This window comes from Malaya genurostris, chromosome 3, assembly GCF_030247185.1.
Source record: "Malaya genurostris strain Urasoe2022 chromosome 3, Malgen_1.1, whole genome shotgun sequence".
NCBI classification, from domain to species: domain Eukaryota; kingdom Metazoa; phylum Arthropoda; class Insecta; order Diptera; family Culicidae; genus Malaya; species Malaya genurostris.
The window spans coordinates 12,576,042-12,598,062 of NC_080572.1; the positions used below are offsets into that span (position 1 = coordinate 12,576,042).

A 22,021-nucleotide genomic window follows, 5' to 3' on the forward strand; every position below is an offset into this window, starting at 1 on the left:
TCGGCGCTCGAACATACGACAACTGGTTTGTAAGACCACTGTCCTATGCATTGAACCGCCAACCCGGGATACTGGCAATAACATTAAAAAGAAGGTATGGAAAAACGATCCCCGATTTGTTATTCGATGCAAGCATTCAAACCAATAAATTACGACCGATGAATGTCTCAAAGCGTCTGGACCCTGCCGGGGCGCCCGATTTGTAGCTGTTTCCTTGACTAACAAACGAAAAACAAAACAGCATCGGTTTGGAGAAATGCGCCATTGCCATTCCATATCGGTAAAGAGCATGTTTTAAACGACAGACGTGACTCGAAATTTAGATGAAACTCACCACGATCGGAATAAATAAATACAATTCTGCCACACTGTGTTTCTTACGGTTCGAAATGTTATCCAATTAAGGTTATAAAAATGTAGTTTTTATTTCTCGGGATGTGGGTTTCCACAACTACTGGGTAAGACTTAAAGGTTTTCCCTATGCCCTATACTGAGTTTAAAAATCGCATATTTTTTTGCTCGCAAACACACTACATTTTGAATCCCGTCGCGTAAATGTCACTGTGTATTGAGCTGTTCAATAAACGCAGTTTTCCTTATCTGGTTACAAATATCGGGAATACCAATCAAGATAAGATCCTTCCCCTAGCATTAGCTTTAGCCCCTGACTGTGATATTCGGTAGTATTTATACCAGCTGTTCACGGTAGTATTTATACCAGCTGATTCACGGTTTTTACTTACATGAACCATTCGGCAGTAATCCCAATCCAGTCAATATCAGCCACAATACCAGGACCCACTGCCGACCGATGGAGCCAACAGCCGGGTATCGCATGACAGTTGGTCGCGACAATCGCGAAATTTTCGGCCCGCAGGCCATCTCGTCATTCTCGGTACTGCCGCACTGACCGATAGATGAAAAACATAGCACTTTACATCAATCGGATAATCGTTGTTGCAACACACAATCAATAACGTACCAATTGACAAAAATGATACTTAGAAATCTCTCAATAACACATTTCCGAGTGATCTTCTTAAAGATCAATGCTGCAAAGCAATCACTATTTAGAGTGCCGTGCGCGAGCAAAACTCCAATTCACTCACTTGTCAAAAATGAATTTATTATGATTATTATGATGGTAGCACACCGATTTAAAACACGTCTCGAGCTCGGGATCCAACACCGGAGTAGAGTATATACTTGATGATCGTCGATTTGGTTCGGAACTTTCAGCCAACACACACACACTGGGCAATTCTTTCTCTCGCTTTCTGTTCGGCTGTACAACACTGCTACAGGAGCCGCTCTCCGGGCGAACTGATTGTTGATATGTAGAAACGTTTCTCACACCATTCCAATTACTCCGGCCTGTGAGATCGAGAAAAAAATGCTTGTGTGAGTGTGGTAATAAATAAATAAAATTAATGAGAAATAAAACAAGGGTATTTTTTCTTTCGAGTTGCGTGCACAGTGGGACAAAAATGCAACTCATATGCAACAACAATACAGGGTTTGAATCACACAATGTTTGATTGATTTAAATATGCTTTTCTATAAATATTGAATTTGCAGAACCAGTTTAATTCGGATAATTTCAGGCGATTGTTTACTACCTTGATCAAAAAGTTCCCGGAATTTATTCGGAAAATTAAAAACAAGATTGTTCATCAAAATCGATATTGTCCTCCTCAAAGTACTCCCCATCGACTGCAACACACTCATGTCAGCGCTTGATCCACGAGTTGTTTGCCCACAAATCTGATCTTTTTCGTCTCATAACGCCAAAATAATACTCCTTGTGGACGGTCTGGCCTTGTGGAAGGAATTCATGATACACAACACCCTTGTAATCAATGAAAACTGTGAACATCGCCTTTTCTTTTGCCACTCACGGCCACTTCTGAAACATTTGTACCGCTGGTAAACGACTGTTTTCTTCAGAATATCGTTGCTGAAACACTCTTCTAACATTTGCAATGTCGTCGCACTATTGAAAACGTTTTTAACGCAAAATAAAATCAAAATGGTGCGTTTGTACGTTTTTTATTCAAAAGATATTTCTATTCAGGCCTATTTGCGTACAAGCTTTACGTGGCCGATTGAGCCGATTTTTTAAATGAAAGATTTTTGTTTGTATTGGATCTCGTTGTCACCCTTTTTCTAGGGGGAGAGGAGCATCCATTTCCCTCCTGCGAAGATTGAGAGGCACTTTGTTCGTGGCTCGTCTCGTCATCCATTGCCGCATCGGTGGTATTGTTGTTGATTTCCGTCTTCTTTTTGTTTTTCTTTGCTGAGTTGTTCGCAGTCTTGAGTTCGTTGCTAGTTGCTGTAGATGCGCCTTGTTGTACATTGGTTGCAGTTGATGGTTGGTTGTATGGTGAGTTGTTAACTGGGGATGCTTCATTGTTGTTGGTGGCTGTCACAGGTGTACTGAGGTTGCTTGGGGTTAGTGTTAAAGAAGCACCGTTGTCCTTTGGTGTAGTTGTCTCCTTGTCCAGTTTATCACATGGCTTACCGTAGTGAACAGCTTTTTGACAATATTGACATGTGGTCATCTGATTGTCATAGGTAACAAGTGATTTGCAAGGAATTATTGTATCCTGACCGAAAGTCACATAAGAAGGTTGAGGCCTCTTCAAGCACATGCGTAACAAACGTACGCCATTTAGAATACCAAGGAAAAAGTTCTTTCACTTTTCTTTTTCGATAGAGAGAATCTCTCCGTATTGGGACATAGTTCTGCGAATATAAGGATCGATGACGCTTGAGGGAAGATCATGCACACGCACTTCTATAGCACTATCTTCCATACATACTGGAATGTTCTACCAAATGTTTTCGTGCTCCACATTGTTATTATCTTTTGCGAATTGAATTGCATCCAATTCTTTATAAAACTGAATGCAAACAACATTATTTGTCTTATTGCATTGAAGTAAATGCACACGTTTAATGTCAAGATGCATTTCGTGCTTAAGCAAACCTTCAAGTTCTCGCATCGAAGGTCGAATTTTGCACTGCCTGAAGTCAACAATAATTGTATTCTTTCGTAGCGGGGGTAGCTTTTGTTCGTTTGGTTCACTCATTTCGAGCTCGTTCTATTGTTCAGTACACAATACTATACTTGTTTTTTTCCGTCCCGAACGTAAGCGGTTTTGTTTTATCGACTGGCTTGAATGAGATGTGAAAGCAAACTGCGTGGGTACGTTGTATTAACGACACTTCTGGAGTACTTGTCTTATCGCGAATGTTCTCCGCAGTGGTGCGGGCTCCAGTAAATCCCGCTTGGTACGGCCCTACGAATACCTTAGCTATTGATGGTAGACGATGGCAGAAGATTTGGGAGAGTACCTTGTAGGCGACGTTCTGCAATGTGATTGCGCGGTAATTGCAATAATCTAATTTATCACCCTTTTTGTAGAAAAAACATACCACTCGTTCCATCCATTTCTGCGGTAGAATCAACTCGTCCTAAATCTTAGAAATCGTCCAGTGTAGCGCTCTAGTCAGTGGCTCTCCTCCATGATTGAGCAGCACTTATCTCCGAAAGATCAGATAGATAGACCAGATTGATTCCTGTGTCGTTCTCTGTATCTAGCGCTTTGCCATTCAGATGCTCGTCATCACCTCACGTTCGTTCGTGAGAAGGTTACCACTGGTATCTGAATATTTCGGCCTGTGACGTGCGGCTTCTACGTGAACGGTTCACCTTCTCATAGAACTTCCGTGTATCATTTGCGCGGTACTGCTGTTCCATCGCTGAGCGATCTTTGGCTTCCTAGTGGCGTTTTTTCTCTCCGTAAAACCGAGTTCTGTCTGTTCCGCGCATGTCGGTATCGTTTATCATTCGCTCTTGTGCGGTGTTGCAGCATCCTCGCCCTTTGCTGCATTCTTCTCTTCAACCAACTGCTGGCATTCGCCGTCAAACCAGTCAATTCCTCAATTCGATAACTTCGATAACTTCGATAACCTAGTACGGTTGCAGCAGTGCTACTTATGGCGAACCTTATATTCCTCCAGCTATCTTCAAGAGTCACCGCACCAAGCACTGTGCTCTGTTGATAGTTTTGAGCGCATAGCAACCGCGACAAGATAATGGTCAGAATCAATGTTGGCACTGCAGTAGTTGCGGAGATTGATGACGTCGGAGAAGAATCACCCGTCGATGAGAACGTGGTCGATTTGATTTTTTGTATGTTGATCAGGTGATTTCCAGGTGGCTTTGTGGATATCACGCATCGTTGGCCGTTATCATTTGCTGCCGCATGTAAGCTCTCCAGCTCGATCACAGGCCTGTACATTGCCTCCCGGCCTACCTGAGCGTTTGTGTCGCCGACGACGAGTTTTACATCCCGTCGTGGACAGCTTTCGTAGGGTCGTTCCAGCTGCGCGTAAAATGCTACCTTCTCGTCATCGGCTCTTGTCTCATTTGAGCAGAGCACGTTAATGATGCTGTACTTGAAGAAGCGGTCCTCGATCTTCAATAGGCACATCCTATCACTGATGGCTGCCACCCAATCACGCGCTGGTGCATCTTGTCCAGCACTACAAATCCCGTTCCAGAAAAGCTGGAACACAGCTCTGCTGGAAGGTGACCAAACGATGCCCGCTTTTCCACACGTTTTGTGTCATCCAACAAAGTTCTAGCAGTGCTACAACATCGAAGCTGCGAATTTGCATGCTCATCATGCAGCACTCGGTCGTATACTGAGAAGCCAACCGATTTGCAGTTCCATGTACTAAACTTCCAATCGTAGTCCTTTGTTCGTCGCATAGGTCTTTGCCGATTATTCCGAGTCATATTTCTTCCTTCATTGTAACTTCTTTTTTACGGGCGGCTTGTAAGGCCTGCACCAACCTCATGTTTCGCCGGAGGGCCATTGTTGTCAGCCCTGTTTAGAGTCCCATGCAGATACAAGGACAGTAATCAGCTACTCCTTACATGGAGAACAGACGCTGTTTTGAGCCGCCTCTAACTTGAGGAACAGACGCTCGGATAGGCTCGTTTTCTGCACAGATGAGACAAGAGAAATTTACTACCTTTTCCCAAGATTCTTCGATTTGTAAGTGAACAGCGTATTATTCCCAAGCATGTTGATTCCAAAGATTATTTTGCAGTCTCAATTGGTCTTGATCAATAACGGAGTAGCAACACAGAGGCGGTATCTTATGCTAATTCTAAACAAAACAACATTTAAGCGTTTTATAAAAACAGTTGTTGACTTTAGAGATTTATACTAGGTGCATAAAATTTAATAGGTGAAAGTAACGAGTCACACGAGGATTTTTAAAGACGGCTTTCTCGAAGTTTCAAGCAATACTGAGGTAAATAACCAATTATGTCGTAACCAACCAAAAAAACGTGAATTGGAATATTTTTACACAATACTTTGATACTTAGAGTAACATAAATCAATCTTCGTTAAGAAAGTATAGTAGTAAGTAGTATAGTACACGGGAAACAATAGTTATGCTTCGTGTTCTTGCTGTTTTCAAAACATAATGGAATAATTTTGTTACGCCAGCTTACAGGGTCCGGCACTCGAAGTGTAACCAATTAAAAAGGCCATAAATTCAGTTCGGAAAATTACTTTTACTTAATTCAAAGTACAAAATGTGTAAAAATAATACAAAATTCAGAATCAATTCACTTTTGCTCGATATGACCACCTTTTGCCTTGACTATGGCCTTGAGACGGTCAAAAAACGAATCGCAAGTTGCCGAATGTGACTTGCAGGTATTTAGGCCCACTCGTTTGTCTGCCCACGGCTTCAAAGCAACCTCCAGAATACTTTCCCGATAATATGTCGCATTTACCTTGACGCCAGGCTCGATGAAAACGATTGGAGAGCGCCCATCTGCGGTTACAGCGGCCCAAACCATTATCTGTTGCGGGTGCTGCCTTCTGGTGGCCAATCGATAACTCAAATTCTCGTATGAACGGTCGGTCAAGTAAACCCTATCGTTTTGAGAGTTTACGAATTGCTCAATTGGAAAAATTTTCTCGTTAGAAAATACAATGTTCGGAAATTGACCGCTTTCGGCCAAACGAAGCAACTCCTTCGCTCTCTCAAGTCAAGATTTTTTTTTCGCGTTCATTTTTGGCAAAATGCTTTCTTGCGCTTGTAAACAATACAACTCCGAACTGTCATTTAGCAAATTTCTAGAGAGCTGATGCCCGTGCGTCAGCTGCGCGAGCGGTCTGAAGTTGGTTACACTTCGAGTGCCGGACCCTGTATTTGTGACAATTTTGCAACAAGAAATTTGAGTGATTGTTACTAACATTTAACTTTCTCCGTGACTCAAAAATCGCAGTTTCTACTAGTGACTAACAACATATAGAAGATCGGTTGAAAATAAGTTGTTGTTACGTTGCAGTGACATGCTGAAACAACTTATCTTTCCATAACATCGAAATAACTTATTTTCAAGTAAACTAGTTAAAAAGACCCTGTCAGCTTCGAGCGAAATCAATCTTCAGTTCAGCAACGCCATCGCACGGCATCACATTCAACATATCATGTCAATTTTATGGGTGCACAGTGCTGCTAATTTTGCGCGCACGAATTTGACATTTTACTCCCCTACTTCTATGTACGAGATTTGATGTGGAATCGCCTGATGGCGTCATGTTGCCAAAGATTTGTTCGGGAAATGTGAGAGCTGGATATCTTGTTAATATGATGGCTTTATTACTACTTAGTCACCATCAATGACATTGTAAAAATTAAATGAATAAAGACTGCTTTTTTATAAACAATAAAAGAACAGCATAGTACAGGGTGATTTTTCAAGAGCTTGAGAACTTTTTTAAACAATAAAACGCATAAAATTTGCAAAATCTCATCGGTTCTTTATTTTAAACGTTAGATTGGTACATGACATTTACTTTTTGAAGATAATTTCATTTAAATGTTGACCGCGGCTGCGTCTTAGGTGGTCCATTCGGAAAATCCGCTTTTTTATCGACAAATTTTGTTCAGCGATGAGGCTCATTTCTGGTTGAATGGCTACGTAAATAAGCAAAATTGCCGCATTTGGAGTGAAGAGCAACCAGAAGCCGTTCAAGAACTGCCCATGCATCCCGAAAAATGCACTGTTTGGTGTGGTTTGTACGCTGGTGGAATCATTGGACCGTATTTTTTCAAAGATGCTGTTGGACGCAACGTTACAGTGAATGGCGATCGCTATCGTTCGATGCTAACAAACTTTTTGTTGCCAAAAATGGAAGAACTGAACTTGGTTGACATGTGGTTTCAACAAGATGGCGCTACATGCCACACAGCTCGCGATTCTATGGCCATTTTGAGGGAAAACTTCGGAGAACAATTCATCTCAAGAAATGGACCGGTAAGTTGGCCACCAAGATCATGCGATTTGACGCCTTTAGACTATTTTTTGTGGGGCTACGTCAAGTCTAAAGTCTACAGAAATAAGCCAGTAACTATTCCAGCTTTGGAAGACAACATTTCCGAAGAAATTCGGGCTATTCCGGCCGAAATGCTCGAAAAAGTTGCCCAAAATTGGACTTTCCGAATGGACCACCTAAGACGCAGCCGCGGTCAACATTTAAATGAAATTATCTTCAAAAAGTAAATGTCATGTACCAATCTAACGTTTAAAATAAAGAACCGATGAGATTTTGCAAATTTTATGCGTTTTATTGTTTAAAAAAATTCTCAAGCTCTTAAAAAATCACCCTATATATGAAAATACAGACTTGATACGACAAACAAATTTTACGATTTTTAAACTGTTTCGCTCGACAGCTTAAAAATCGTAAAATTTGTATGTCGTATCAAGTCTGTATTTTCATATACTATGCTGTTCTTTTATTGTTTATAAAAAAAGCAATCTTTATTCATTTAATTTTTACAATGTCGTTGATGGTGACTAAGTAGTAATAAAGCCATCATATTAACAAGATATCCAGCTCTCACATTTCCCGAACAAATCTTTGGCAACATGACGCCATCAGGCGATTCCACATAATTTTTTTTATTTAATTGTTTTTTGGTGCACCTCAAATCAAAATCTTTTTATTACAATATAAAAACCTGTTTTAATCCACCTAGTGGTGTAATGATGCCTTTCTCATATCAATCATACTATCATATATGATACTGTGGTATTCTTCAAAATAATTTTCTTCGATTCTTAAAAGAATAATCGAAATTAGTTTGTTTGACCATCTACTGATAAAAACTATCAATTGGGGAAGATTTGAGATCGATTTAGAAAACTTTGAACGGTTTTGCGCCCTTTTCAGCGATGGTTAAAATTTTTTAACACACTTTACCCTATATTTCCGGATCCAGATGAAATTCAGGAATTACGTATGGGACCACAGGACCTTTCATTTGAACCTAAGTTTGTGAAAATCGGTCGCGCCATCTATGAGAAAAGTTAGAAAACATATTTTCATTTTTTTGCGCATTTTACCCCATAACTCCGGAACATTTTACCCCATAACTCCGGAACACATACACAAACATTTTGCGTACTCGACGAACTGATTCGAATGGTATATGACACTCGGCCCTCCGGGCCTCGGTTCAAAAGTCGGTTTTCACAGTGATTGCATAACCTTTCTATGTGAGAAAGGCAAAGACCTTTTTTAATTCACTTAGTAGTGTAATGATTCTCATATTACTGTAAAGATTACTCATATTACTTATATTTTCAAAAATATCACTAGAAGGTTCTGTCAAGAGTTTTTTTTTTCAATCTTGACTAAAATAAACTTTCTTTGGGTATGAACTAACATAACCTTTTCAATTTGTGAACAGTTATGTAAAGTTAATAAGAATTTTTCTTTATTTTGTATCGTCGCACTAAATGATTAAACACACGTTATCCTATAGATTTTGAACCGGAAGTCAGACTCGGATGAAATTAAACAGTAACCGATGAGACTATAGGAACTTTCATTTGAGCCTAAGTTTGTGGAAATCGATCAAATCATTTCTGAGAAAATTGAGTGAGTCGTGTTAGAGTTAGCCAGTATAGCCGAAGTCGGTTAGATTAGTAAGTAACTAATATAACCTACAAATATAATCAGTTTTGAGCCAAACATAAAAGAATGTTACCCTTTTTTCATCGTCGCTCTTAATGACGGTGTGCAATTTTAAACACTTTACCCTATGAAAGCATGATGAAATTAAATAGCAACATATGGGACTATGAGATTTTTTATTTTTTTAATTACAATATTTGACACATACTCACACAAATACATACACACTTACGCTTCCGGGTCAATTTTTTACTATTCAATTTTTCAAGTGATTGCATAAATTTTCTATATGAGAAAGGCAATAAGTGTACTTTTATAGAAAAGTATACGTTATCATGATTTTAAAATAACACTAATAAGTAGTACAAATTGAATAAAAGATTTACAAATTTACATAGTTTCACCTGAAATATATAGATTTAAATGTGGCAACCAAGCACCCTATACGAAATTTAACAAAGCACGCTGCGAACGGAGCAAAGCACACGGTGTCGACGCTTACCAATTTTTCATCGTCTTTTTGAATGACGATGTAAATGTTCTGACACACATCGCCCTATAATTTAAGAACCGGAAGTCGGATCTGAATTAAATTGCACAGTATCTTTCAATACAATAAAAGTGAGTTCCGTTTTTGAAGCTTTTTTTCATTATTATCGGTACTTTCGGAAGCGAAAACCGGGGACTAGTAGTTCTATATATATATATATATATATATATATATATATATATATATATATATATATTATATATATATATATATATATATATATATATATATATATATATATTATATATATATATATATATATATAATATATATATATATATTATATATATATATATATATATATATATATATAATATATATATATATATATATATATATATATATATATATTATATATATATATATATATATATATATATATATATATTATATATATATATATATATTATATATATATATATATATATAATATATATATATATATATATATATATATATATATATATTATATATATATATATATATATATTATATATATATATTATATATATATATTATATATATATATATATATATTATATATATATATATATATATATATATATATATATATTATATATATATATATATATATATAATATATATATATATATATATATATATATATATATATATATATATATATATATATATATATATATATATATATATATATATATATATATATATATATATATATATATATATATATATATATATATATATATATATATATATATATATATATATATATATATATATATATATATATATATATATATATATATATATATATATATATATATATATATATATATATATATATATATATATATATATATATATATTCACTGACTATTATGATCTGCCAACTAGATGAATTTAGCAGTTTATGTTGAAAAGTTTTATATTTTAAGTTTTATGAAAATGTGCACTTCGTTTCGCTATCGCTTGGAAATTCAAAATTTTCACTAATCGCACTGTAATAACGAAACCGGAATTCGAATCAGCATTAACTTTTCGGTGACTTTTTGAAGAATTTAAAGACCTTTTATTTGCTTCTTAGTTTGTTGAAATCGAATCAGAAATTTTCTAAAAAATTGAGTGCGCATCTTTTATAGATTTGCACATATTTTCTTGTAATTCCGGAACCAGAAGTCGGATCCAAATGAAATTCAGGAAAATTGTATGAGAATTTAAGACCTAAGTTTGTGAAAATCGATTCAGCCATCTCTGAGAAACGTGTGTGACTATTTCTTTTCCGTTTTTCGGTTCATATCACCCTGTAATTCCGGAACCTGAAGTCGGATCGGAATAAATTTTAAGTGTATGGGGCCATAAGACCTTTCATTTGAATCTGAGTTTGTGAAAATCGGTCAGCCTTCTCTGAGACATTGAGTGACATTATTTATCACATACATACATACATAAACACACTGACATTTTGTGATCTCGACAAACTGAGTCGAATGGTATATGACACTCGGCCCTCCGGGCCTCGTTTGTAAAGTCGGTTTTCACAGCGATTGCATAGCCTTTCTATATTAGAAAGGCAAAACAAACAATGAAATTACCTCATGTTCCCAATGCTAAAAATTAATCCATTTACATAAAACTCTAATTATTTTGAATTCATATACAATGAAAACTATATTATTATCGCAATCAATGCTCAACTCCTATATTGTTTTCTTCGTGTTTATGATAGTGATTAGATGAAATATGACTATTCTGTCTATTTTGTAACTAACTAGCGGACCCCTGCACACTTCGTAGCGCAACAATATTAGATTAGATGTAGAAAATCAAAACTACTTATTTAATTTTAATGATTATTGAAGAATAATATCATTATAATGCTCTATGATAGTGGCCTCAACCTTTCTATATCGCAGACAACAGAACAAAGTATATAAAACCGATGGTTTGCCGAAACGCAAACAGGCAGCGTACAATTTACCATTCGAAAAAAACTCTAAATTCACGCTACAGATTCGTAACGATTATTGACGGTAATAGAAAAGTTAAACGGATGAGAAAATGGCGTTCAAATTGAAATGGCCCAGCAGTGGGCATCATTGGGATGCGTGGAATGAAAACTTTTTCTTCTTCTAATTTTTCATTTAAAATTGTTGTCTCGACAACGTTTGCGATTAACTTTTTTCTGTACTTGTTCCTCTATTGTCTGCACTTTATTTTGTACTTTGTGTTCTTGTTTCTGTAATTTGTGTGCTTGTTCCTGTACTTGCTGTGCTTGCTTCAAAATTTGTTCCTGTATTTTCTGTACCTGCTCCAGTATTTTCTGTATTTGGTCCTGAAACTTCTGTACTTATATCTGTACCATCTGCACATTCTGTACCTTTTTCTTTACTCAATTGTGCCAGTACTTCCTATACTTGTTTCCTTCATTTCTGTACTTGGTTTTGTACTTTCTGCGCTTGTTCCTGTACCTTCTTTATTTTTTCCTGAACTTAGCTTGTTCCTTTCATTTCTGTACCTGTAACTGTCCCTGTGAATTTCTCACAGCTCAAAAATAATCTTTGGATGGAAATTAATTCGAATACTCTCAAATTAGAATAATCTAACGACCACATGATTGCTTTAGATTAGTGAAGTAGAATGGTAGTGTTCTGAAAAAATGAATCATCTGACAATTGTTTTTGATTCGATCTCAACATTTTCCCCAATTCACGCACACTTCGCACTTTAAAGCAGTTTTTTCCTGCTCTTAAAAGTCCCAAATGATTCAAAATACAACAAAATCAGTTTTACGGTTTATGAGCAAGAGAGTGAATCATTCGAATAGGTAAAACATGTCGATGAGTTTCCAAATCTCGGTTCAATCGATGTAATTTAAAAACAGAAGGCAAACGGGATTATTCGAGTACATTGGACGAAACTGTTCATAGTTACTCAAATGTAAATAATTTGAAATTTCGGAATACTCTGGGTTGATATAATTCGAATCGCGTTTGGGCCAATTGAAGACGTTTGGACTCAAATAAATAACCGAACTTGCAAATTGAAGCAATTGACGAAATTTACACAAAATCCCGTCCAAAAAATCCTTCAAAGGTTTATCACGGGAAATGGTTATGAAAAATTTAAGCCGAAAAAAAACAGAAAACATCCTTCTAATTCGAATGGAATCGTTCCAAAAAGTAGAGAGCCGAATTTGAAGTGGCAGCTGAGGTATGCTGATCCTGTTGTCTCAGTGCATTGTGAAAGCAATAATTATATCTACCAAGAAGATACAATTCACATTTCTGGAATTTTAGGAAAACAACGAATCGTAAAAAACGTTAATCACTTTCTTTTCTTCTAGTCCTTTTATAATTTGACTTCACGGTATTGAACCCAAATTTATATATCGGAAAATGGGAACATGTGATTCGAAATGAAGAAAAACGTGAGTCAAGTAGGCTCAGTGAAATTTTTGCACAAATCAGCTCGTTTGGCGCCAAAAGGTTTTATTATAATCTAGTATTCATATTTTGCTCTCCAGTGGGCATAAATCGATACGCGCCAAACAATCATTGGAGATCTAGCATGAATTGAATGGAAAATTTCCAATTCTAAACGAACCAATTTTCTAGTTTTTCTTTACTTTCCCGAAGAATTTTCCTTATGTACTATAGCCTAAAACCTCCGCATAAACATCACCTATCGAACAAAAAAAATAATTTGAAGATCGGCCCTCGCATACCAGAGAACATTATCAACACATACTTTTTTTGCTATTATTGTATATATAAATATATATATATATATATATATATATATATATATATATATATATATATATATATATATATATATATATATATATATATATATATATATATATATATATATATATATATATATATATATATATATATATATATAGATTATGTTATGAAAAAACATTGCGGTCACCTTGCAATTCTATACGAAATCGATGATCGATTTTTTCCTGTATTTGGTTATTTGGCTCAAATTTTGCATATGCAATTTTATGATCAAAAGAGACAATTTGCTTTAGAAGTTTTCACCATTTCCACTCTAGCCTTTCATTTGAGAAAGGACTAAGCAATGTTTTGGATAATTATAAGGACTATGTAAAAAATTAGTGCTGTTTGAAAAAAGAACACTTAAAATTCAAATATCTCAAAAGAGGATTTTTTTTAATATATTGTAGCTAAAGTCCAAAGAGAAATTTTGTCAAATTTCTAGAATGGAGAAATAATATTTGGAAAAGTTACATATTTAAAAAAATGAAATTTTTTGAGTCATGAAAAATTTATTTTTATTTATTATTAAACAAAATTTTGTGACAGAACGCTAAATTTCCAACTAAAACGATGTTAGTCAAAATTTTACTATATGCTATCGTTCTTGAGATATAGCGGTCCTAGTTCAACTAGTTTGGCAATAATACTTTCCGCGAGATTCCGACATGTATTTTCGGTCCGGGATGGCGGTTCAATGCATAGGGCGCTGGTCTTAAAAGCCAGTTGTTCGTGTGTTCGAACCCCGACCTGGAAGGATTCTTAGGATCAGTAGGATCGTAGTACGCTATGAATCGGCTGCGAAGTCTGTGAAACAGAAAGGTCAAATTACACAAAAGGAATGTAATGCCAAGACTTTGCTTGAAATTTCGACAATTTTGGAAAACACGTTTACGCAATCCCTGTAAACGCTATTCATTTTGTACTTCGTTCTTCAATTCTGAACTATTTCTTGTTTACACTTGATTATCACTTGCCTGTCACTCGTTTTTCACTAACTTTTTCATTCGCAGTAACAGATTGTTTGTTATACAAACATTGGTACCTGTAACAACTAACAGGTACATTTTTGCAAGAACAGGAAAAATAAGACAACAGGTTATAAAAAAAATAACAGGTATATTTATTTCAGAAATCATTTTTTTTTCTTCCCGAACACTGGAAAACATATTTTCTGATTCCTTTTCCATTCCTGCACTGAAAAAACTATCAAAAAACACAGGAAAATTTCGCAATAATTGAGAAAGAAAGTAAACAAAGAGAAACTGCCATTCGCACTCAGAACCTAGTCTAGTTTTTATCGAGAAATAATATAAATCCATCTTCAAATTACCTACTTAGCAGCGTCTACAGTTACGGTAATTCTGAGTCTGATTATCGAGATTCAACAACGAGTAGTTTCGAAAACATTTAATTCAAACAAGTATAGCAAAAGTATTTGATATTTATAATAAACTGAATTAATTAGACTGACGTTTGAACGTGTCAAACAGATCACGTCAACCAGTTTGATAAGTAGTTGTCAATGAATATTGTTGTCGATACTGTTTCAAATCTCTACATGTGTATTGGGTACGAATGGATTCGACGAAAAGGTTTCAAATTTGATGGTTTAAGTAACGATTAAACCAAAATTGGCGACTTCCACTTTATCGAAGTTATTGCATGTTACTATAGTATTGTTTTTTTTGTTACAGGTATGACGAATTAATGCCAAAAAGTCATATTTTGAGCTATTTTCAAATCAAATATGGCGACTTTCTATGCTGTCAAGCAGGATTTAAAAAATTATGTTTTAAGTTATTTTAAAAATCTAGATGGTGATCTCCGGTTTGTTGACATTCCAAAATTTCACATTAAGCTTGGCCCAAGGGGAGAGTCGCTTAACACAAACTATATTGTGCCTCTAAAAACACACGTGATATACTGTGAGTCTAAGTGTGCCACGCTGTTCCCCATGAAACAGCTACTTGTCAAAACTGAGCCCTTTGTGTGCCGCAACTGTGCAACTGTATGGAAACGAAAGTGCCAATATTGATAAATGCGCCAACGCATTGTGTTAATGTGTGATTGGCACATTGTTCTAAGCGTCCTCCTCTTGGCTTGGCCCCAATATTGGTAGTGTATCATATACTAAGCAAAGCCTTGGTATTACATTCCTGTAGTGGAATTTGACCTTCTGTTTCAAAAGACTTCGCAGCCGATTCAGAGTGTACAGAACCATTGCATGGTTGGTGCTACGATTTTACTGACACTACGAATCCTTCCAGGTCGGGGCTCGAACATACGACAACTGGTTTGTAAGACCAGTGCCTTATGCATTGAACCGCCAACCCGGGACAACTCATACCATATGCAACTCTCTAGTTTTTAACTACAAGGCTGCAAATAATCTACATCTCCAAGTTTTATTAGCATGTTAGCAAAAATCACTATTCTTTTTGATATTACCAACCGTAAGATTTGCTATTATAAGTCAGAATGAAACGACTCATTGATTCCAGTTTTTTTTTCTGACGTCAATCTATATTGAATCTAAATATATCCGGAAATTACAGTATAAGAAAATGAATCGTCATGTACTACTTATTTCTGAGGAGTAATTCAGTTTATCAAAAAGTAGATATTGGTGTCAATTAGATTGTAGATTTATAAGAAAAACGTACTTAATCTACCTAGCAGTGAGATGATACCTTTTTTATCAATTAGCATGTGTTTTTCGCGTGAATAATCTTCGTTGTGTTTAGTTTCGATGAAATTATTTTAATGGCCGACGTTTTAAATTAATTGTAATTAGAAAGCTGAAACTGCAAGATGAATCGAAGATAGAAATTGTATGAAATCTTAAAATTATGCCTTTAAATCTAAACGTGTGACAATCGATTAATCATTCCATGAGATGTAGAAGTTTAAGTTTTTTAAAGGTTTTTGTCATTATTTATGGTACTTCCCGAAACGGTATCCAGAGACCAGCATAACCAAAAATAGTTCATATGTCCATAAATTAGTATGACGAATATATTGAAATAGTTTTGAACCCAACTTTGAAGATTCTTTGTATTGTCGTCTTCTATGACGGTTCGAATTTTTAAAAACTCATAACCCTGTAATTTCAAAATTGGAATTCGGTATCGGATAAAATTCACCAATATTGTATGGGACCATAAGTTTATTTTAATTTTATTTTTCGTTTATTAAATTCGTTTTGCCCTTCTTTTAACTTCTCTATTCCCGATACTTTCGGAAATCGGTTTAGCCGAAGTCAGTTAAATTCGCTTAATTGATTGTTAACCATTTCTTTAGATTCGAAATTTTTTTAAATCAGTTTAGCCTTAGGGAAATCGTAGTGTGTTCTACATAAAGTTTTTGGGTGCCTTCCGGAATCGAAAACTTATTACCGGTAAAACTGAATTGAGTTTATTTGGTAGTCGACTCTCAAAATCTGTGAACCGTATGAACCACATACATTCATATGAAATTTTTACACTAATCACCCTGTATCTCCTGAATCGGAAATCGAATCTGATTAAAAACAAGAAGTTTTATGGAACCTTAAGACCTTTTATTTGAATGTAAGATGAACGAAATCTGTTCAGCCAATTACTAGCAAAATGAGTGACACTATTTTAATTTCATTGCATATATCATCCTGTTGTTCCGGAACCAGAAGTCAGATCCAAATGAAATTGAGAAGCTTTATATGGGCGCATAGGACTGTTCATGTGTGTCAGAGTTTGTAGCAATCAGTCAGGCTATCTCCGAAACAAATTAATGAAATTATATAATATTTATAGCGATTGCTATGCGTTCTTTCTAATATTCATAGCATTTTTTATGTGTTCTTCCAGCAATTATTGTTACAAGCAGTATAAATCAATATAAATATGAAATTATTCGAAAATACTCCCATCTTTCTAATACATATGTCATGTTCGAACGATTATGTTGCCAAAACGAACCGTGCTTAAATCGAAAAAGGGTGCTGTGCATAGTCTTGTAGGTGCTAAGAAACAATAGCATAAAACATATTGAGGGTGAAATTTATGAGCGACCGATTGCTTTCAACGAATTCTATAGCTCGTCTCGCCAAAGAACACTTGCCAGCTGGCAAGGATCTTGGGATAGAGATGATCTGGGTCGGTGGATGCACTCAATTATTCCGAAAATATCGACAAAGGCATGGTTCAGGGGACTGGATGTGAGTAGGGATTTCATTCGTGTGATGTCCAGACTCATGTCCAATCACTACACGTTAGATGCACATCTCCTTCGAATTGGGCTCTCCGAGACTAATCATTGTGCTTGCGGAGAAGGTTATCGGGATATTGATCATGTCGTTTGGACATGCGTGGAGTATCGTGATGTCAGATCTCAACTAATAAATTCTTTGCGTACCCAAGGTAGACTATCCAATATCCCAGTTCGAGACATTCTTGCTTGTCGTGACCTTTCATACATGAAACTTATTTATCATTTCATAAAGAAAATTGGAGTTTCAATTTAATGAAGGCCCCTTTTAAGACTTAGTTCTGATCCCAGCTGCGTCCATGAGTTCAACCAATAGCTAAATTAGAATAAATATTATGTAATGATATAAACAAACTCGAAACAGTTTATGAAATTATCAACAAAATGTCAAAAAAAACAGCTTATTTTATAATTCATAGAAGTTAATCGTTTGGTTCAAATAATATTTCCGAGTAGATTTCATAATTAATGACGAGTTACCTAAGATGATATTTAAGCTATAAGAGAATATGTTTTAATAAATTCAAAACGTTGTGACTATGTTAGAATTAAATTAGGATAAGAATATTGTGTAAAAGTGATGCTACGGCGAAGAAAAACTTATGTAAACTGCCTTAAGAAATAAACGTATTTATAAAAAAAAATAGCATAAAACAGAAAATCGTGTTCCACTTTGCTCTGAATCATCGCGAGACCTTTCATTTGCGACTACTTTGATCCAAATCGGTCCAGTTACCTCTGAGATCTCGACCACTTTGTTGACAACACAAACACACCCACATACATGGACATTTGCTCAGTTCGTCGAACTGATTCGATTGGAATATGACACTCGGCCCTCATGACATCGGAAAATTTTTCTAAAGTTTGAGTTAATTCTATACCTATTTTTTATATTTATAAAAAAAGGTAAAACCGGAGAGAAATATTGTTCTTTAATTTGGTGTTCAAAAATTATTTGATCATAATTGAATAATTCACAATTTCAACTTTCTGCAGTTTTCTGCGGAAAGAAATAAACAAAAACACATAAATTCTAAGAAGTAGATCCGTAGATAAATCAGAAATACGTAGATATGCACCAGCGTTGGAAATTTTCATATAGGCTTTTCGGAAACACCAATCTGTTGGGGACTTCATGTGCGACCATTATTCATTATGCATCAAACATAGCAAACAAATCACTGGTGACGCATGTCGTGAATAGAAATTTCTATTTACGAAGGGAAACGGGAGTTTGCAAAAATTTTATTGCTATAAATATTATTATAAATACGTCTTGAACGCACTTGAAGATATTACTAACTGAAGGTTTCAACTTTCTAAAATTAGCTTTTGAATCTTTTATAGTGTTTCACAATTATTTGAATATCTTTCAAATTTAAATCTGTTAATGAGTTTAAAGTTGTATTTTTAATGTCATGATAATCTGTCGTGTTTCGTACACTGTAATTTGTTCAGAAAAAAATCTTTATATTCTGAATTTTTTTTCTAGGAATCGACTACTGTTGAAATAAACAATGAGGAGATGCCTGTTGGAGAGCCGAATATAAATAAACTCAAATTTAAGGGGAACGGGTATAGTGTGATGGGTTAGTCGATGCCTTTCACGCAGCCCACCTGGGTTCGATACCCAACCCGAAGCTTTTCTGACCCGAACAGGTGAAACCTCTATATTTGAAATAACTCAACTTTCGCAAGTTTAATTTGCACTATTTATTCAAAATCATTACGGCACTAATGAGGGGCAAAAGATCTACAACTTATAATTAACAATTTCAAATATTTTTTTTAGAAAATGCTGAACAGATCTTTTATAAATCTACGTTCACATTTAGTAAAACTATATTCTAGCAATTTTCCTAGAGTGAAGTTATTTTTTTTTGCCACACGCCTTGTATGCCTGTATCAACACTAATAGAATCCAACAATGCAAGGCATTGAAAAATTCATCCTACTATAAGCTACATGAAACGGATTATGAGTAGCATACAGAACAGTTTTACCTTCCTTCAACCGGGGATGTTTCCTTGCTAACAGCTTTCGGTATCCCACTGTGCACCGTTGGTTCGTTTTCGAAGAAATATAATGAAAAAGTCACACATCAGCGAACGACAAAATTCCTTGAAAACAAGCGACCATATCTATCGTCGAAGGCTCTCTACACTTTGGTGACTTTGACCACCAAAGAACAGTATTCAAAATATTTTCACCGCAATCGAACTTCAAACATTCAGTAATTGTTCATCCGCGCACATTATTATTGGGAATTTTACTGATATTTAGCTCATATTACAGTACACAGACTGGCTACCATCACATCACACAAATACGATTTCCGTCTGCTAAACCAGACCAGATTTTCTACTCAGCCAACTTCAGTCTGGATTTGGAGGCACTTTGCTACGTACGCTATACTTCAGCTTACAAACACCATCGCAAGTGTCACTATCGGTTTCGAACACGCACCGCAAACAGCTTATTTTTTCCAATATTTTGTTTTATGTTCTGATGCACACTAATGCCCTGGTTCTACGTCAAGTACGTACAGCATACAATCGAACACAAATTGAAATCAGTAACTATAGAAGAAGGAAAACGGAAGTTACGGAGCATTAACAAACATGCGTGCGACTAGCAGCACAGCTCAAACCCAACTTATCCCAAAGTGAATTTGTGTTAGCTCACTCATCGGATTGCCTTCACTACCGAATGATCTGCTCACTCTCTTTTATTGCCCATTGAAGGTTCCACACCAGTGATGTCAACCCTACGGATTTATCCGAAGATCTACGGATTTCTTTCTTTTCTACGGATCTACGGATGAATCATATGAAATCTACGAACTTAGCATTATTTTACACCAAATCTCCTGATCTGGCATTATATCTCTTGATATCAAAGGAAAATAAAATAATTAAATATTGTTACATCGTCTGCATATTTTTTGGCTTGTCCAAGCCATCGATCTGTCATTATTTGAAGCCTGCTTTTGTGATTAGAGCTTAAAGCTGTTAAGTGTTAAGTTTATGTAAGTGTACTAGTATGTACACTTGAAACCAAATCTACGGATTTGACTTCAACAAAAAGTGGCATCACTGTTTCACACCAATGTCACTCTCGTAGTGTGTATTCTCTCACACACCGAAAGGTTGCGGTAATAAACTCTTTTACCTACAGTTTGTTTACGGGTATCGTGTTCTTTCGTTGTTTTTCCTACGGTATTTTCATTGAAATGTGTAGATGAGAACAAATGAACGCAAAAAACTGTATGTCTGTCTCGAATGAATTTCTCACTAACCTAATGTGAGATAGTGACATGAAACGGCATCAGAAACAGTGGAGCCAGCATTTTTTGTTTGAGAAATATTAAATATTAAAACAATTCGTTCTACCGTCCTACGACAAAAGAGCCTAACTGCGAATGACAGTTTCTTTTTGTTTACTTTTCTTTCACGATTTACCGATTTTATATTTGACGCTTAACTCTTCGATAAACTTTCAAGGTAAAACTACAAGCTTTCGATTTATATTGGAAACCTTGCAATAATGGCTCAGTAATAAACAAAAGAGAAAGTAAACAAAGAGAGGCTCTCATTTACAGTTAGGCCTTTTTGCCGTGGGACTATCGATTTGACACTCATATCCCGCATAGCGTTTTGGCTACCTGGGCAGCCATGGCCACCAGACGGCTACCAAAATTGATTCAGTGACGGTTGTCAAATCCAATTTGACAGAACAAAGTCGCCTGTATCTAAGTTAGCCGAGCGTTTTCATCTTCTCACCTTCGCTGAAAATGTCAAAGATTTCAATGTGGAAAAATCCTGGTGGATACGGTTGTATCGTTTGAGTTGTATATCTGGTAGCGGTGAGGCAGTCGATCATTCTGTTCGAACGCTGTTGACAGTTTCGCTAAGTTTCAGCAGCTCAAAGTACATCGCATCGGTTTGAACCCTTCAACTCATAATGTTCGTTTGCTAGTATCTGTAATTATGAGGGCAGATTTTTTTTATCTATCCAGGGCTTTCTTTAACAGGCTTAAATCGCCTATGTTCAGAATTTTTTTTTGAATTTTTTCAGAAATCCCATATCCGAAAGAACATCGAGAGTTGAGAAATAAAGTATTTTTTGGGTATCTCGATTAAGAAATAGAAAATATTCATTATGCCAAGTGCACATAGCAATGGCAAGAAGTCTTTCTTGACTTTCTCATATAGATAAGTTATGCAATCACTGTGAAAACCGATTTTGGAACCAAGCCCCGGAGGGCCGAGTGTCATATACCATTCGACTCAGTTCGACAAGATCTGAAATTGTATCTATGTAACGTGCGATCAATTTTCTCAGAGATGGCTAAATCGATTTTCCGAACTATTCTGTCTTTTGTAAGACTACCACTAAATAAGTCTTATTTAGGCTATCTAGAAAAT

The 22,021-nt window shown here is 35.7% G+C and overlaps 1 protein-coding gene across 1 annotated transcript in view; it reads right to left on the reverse strand.

Annotated features, from left to right (window-relative positions):
- The window catches only part of LOC131438731 (low-density lipoprotein receptor-related protein 6), a 103,856-nt gene extending 83,593 nt beyond the window's left edge, over positions 1-20,263 (reverse strand). The window contains exons 1-2 of the mRNA XM_058608941.1: positions 19,598-20,263; positions 744-1,374 (exon numbers count right to left, since the gene is read on the reverse strand). Of these exons, the coding sequence (XP_058464924.1) occupies positions 744-882 (139 nt within the window). The 5' untranslated portion in view covers positions 883-1,374; positions 19,598-20,263. The remainder of the gene's footprint in view (positions 1-743; positions 1,375-19,597) is intronic.
- Between the last annotated feature and the right edge of the window lie 1,758 nt (positions 20,264-22,021).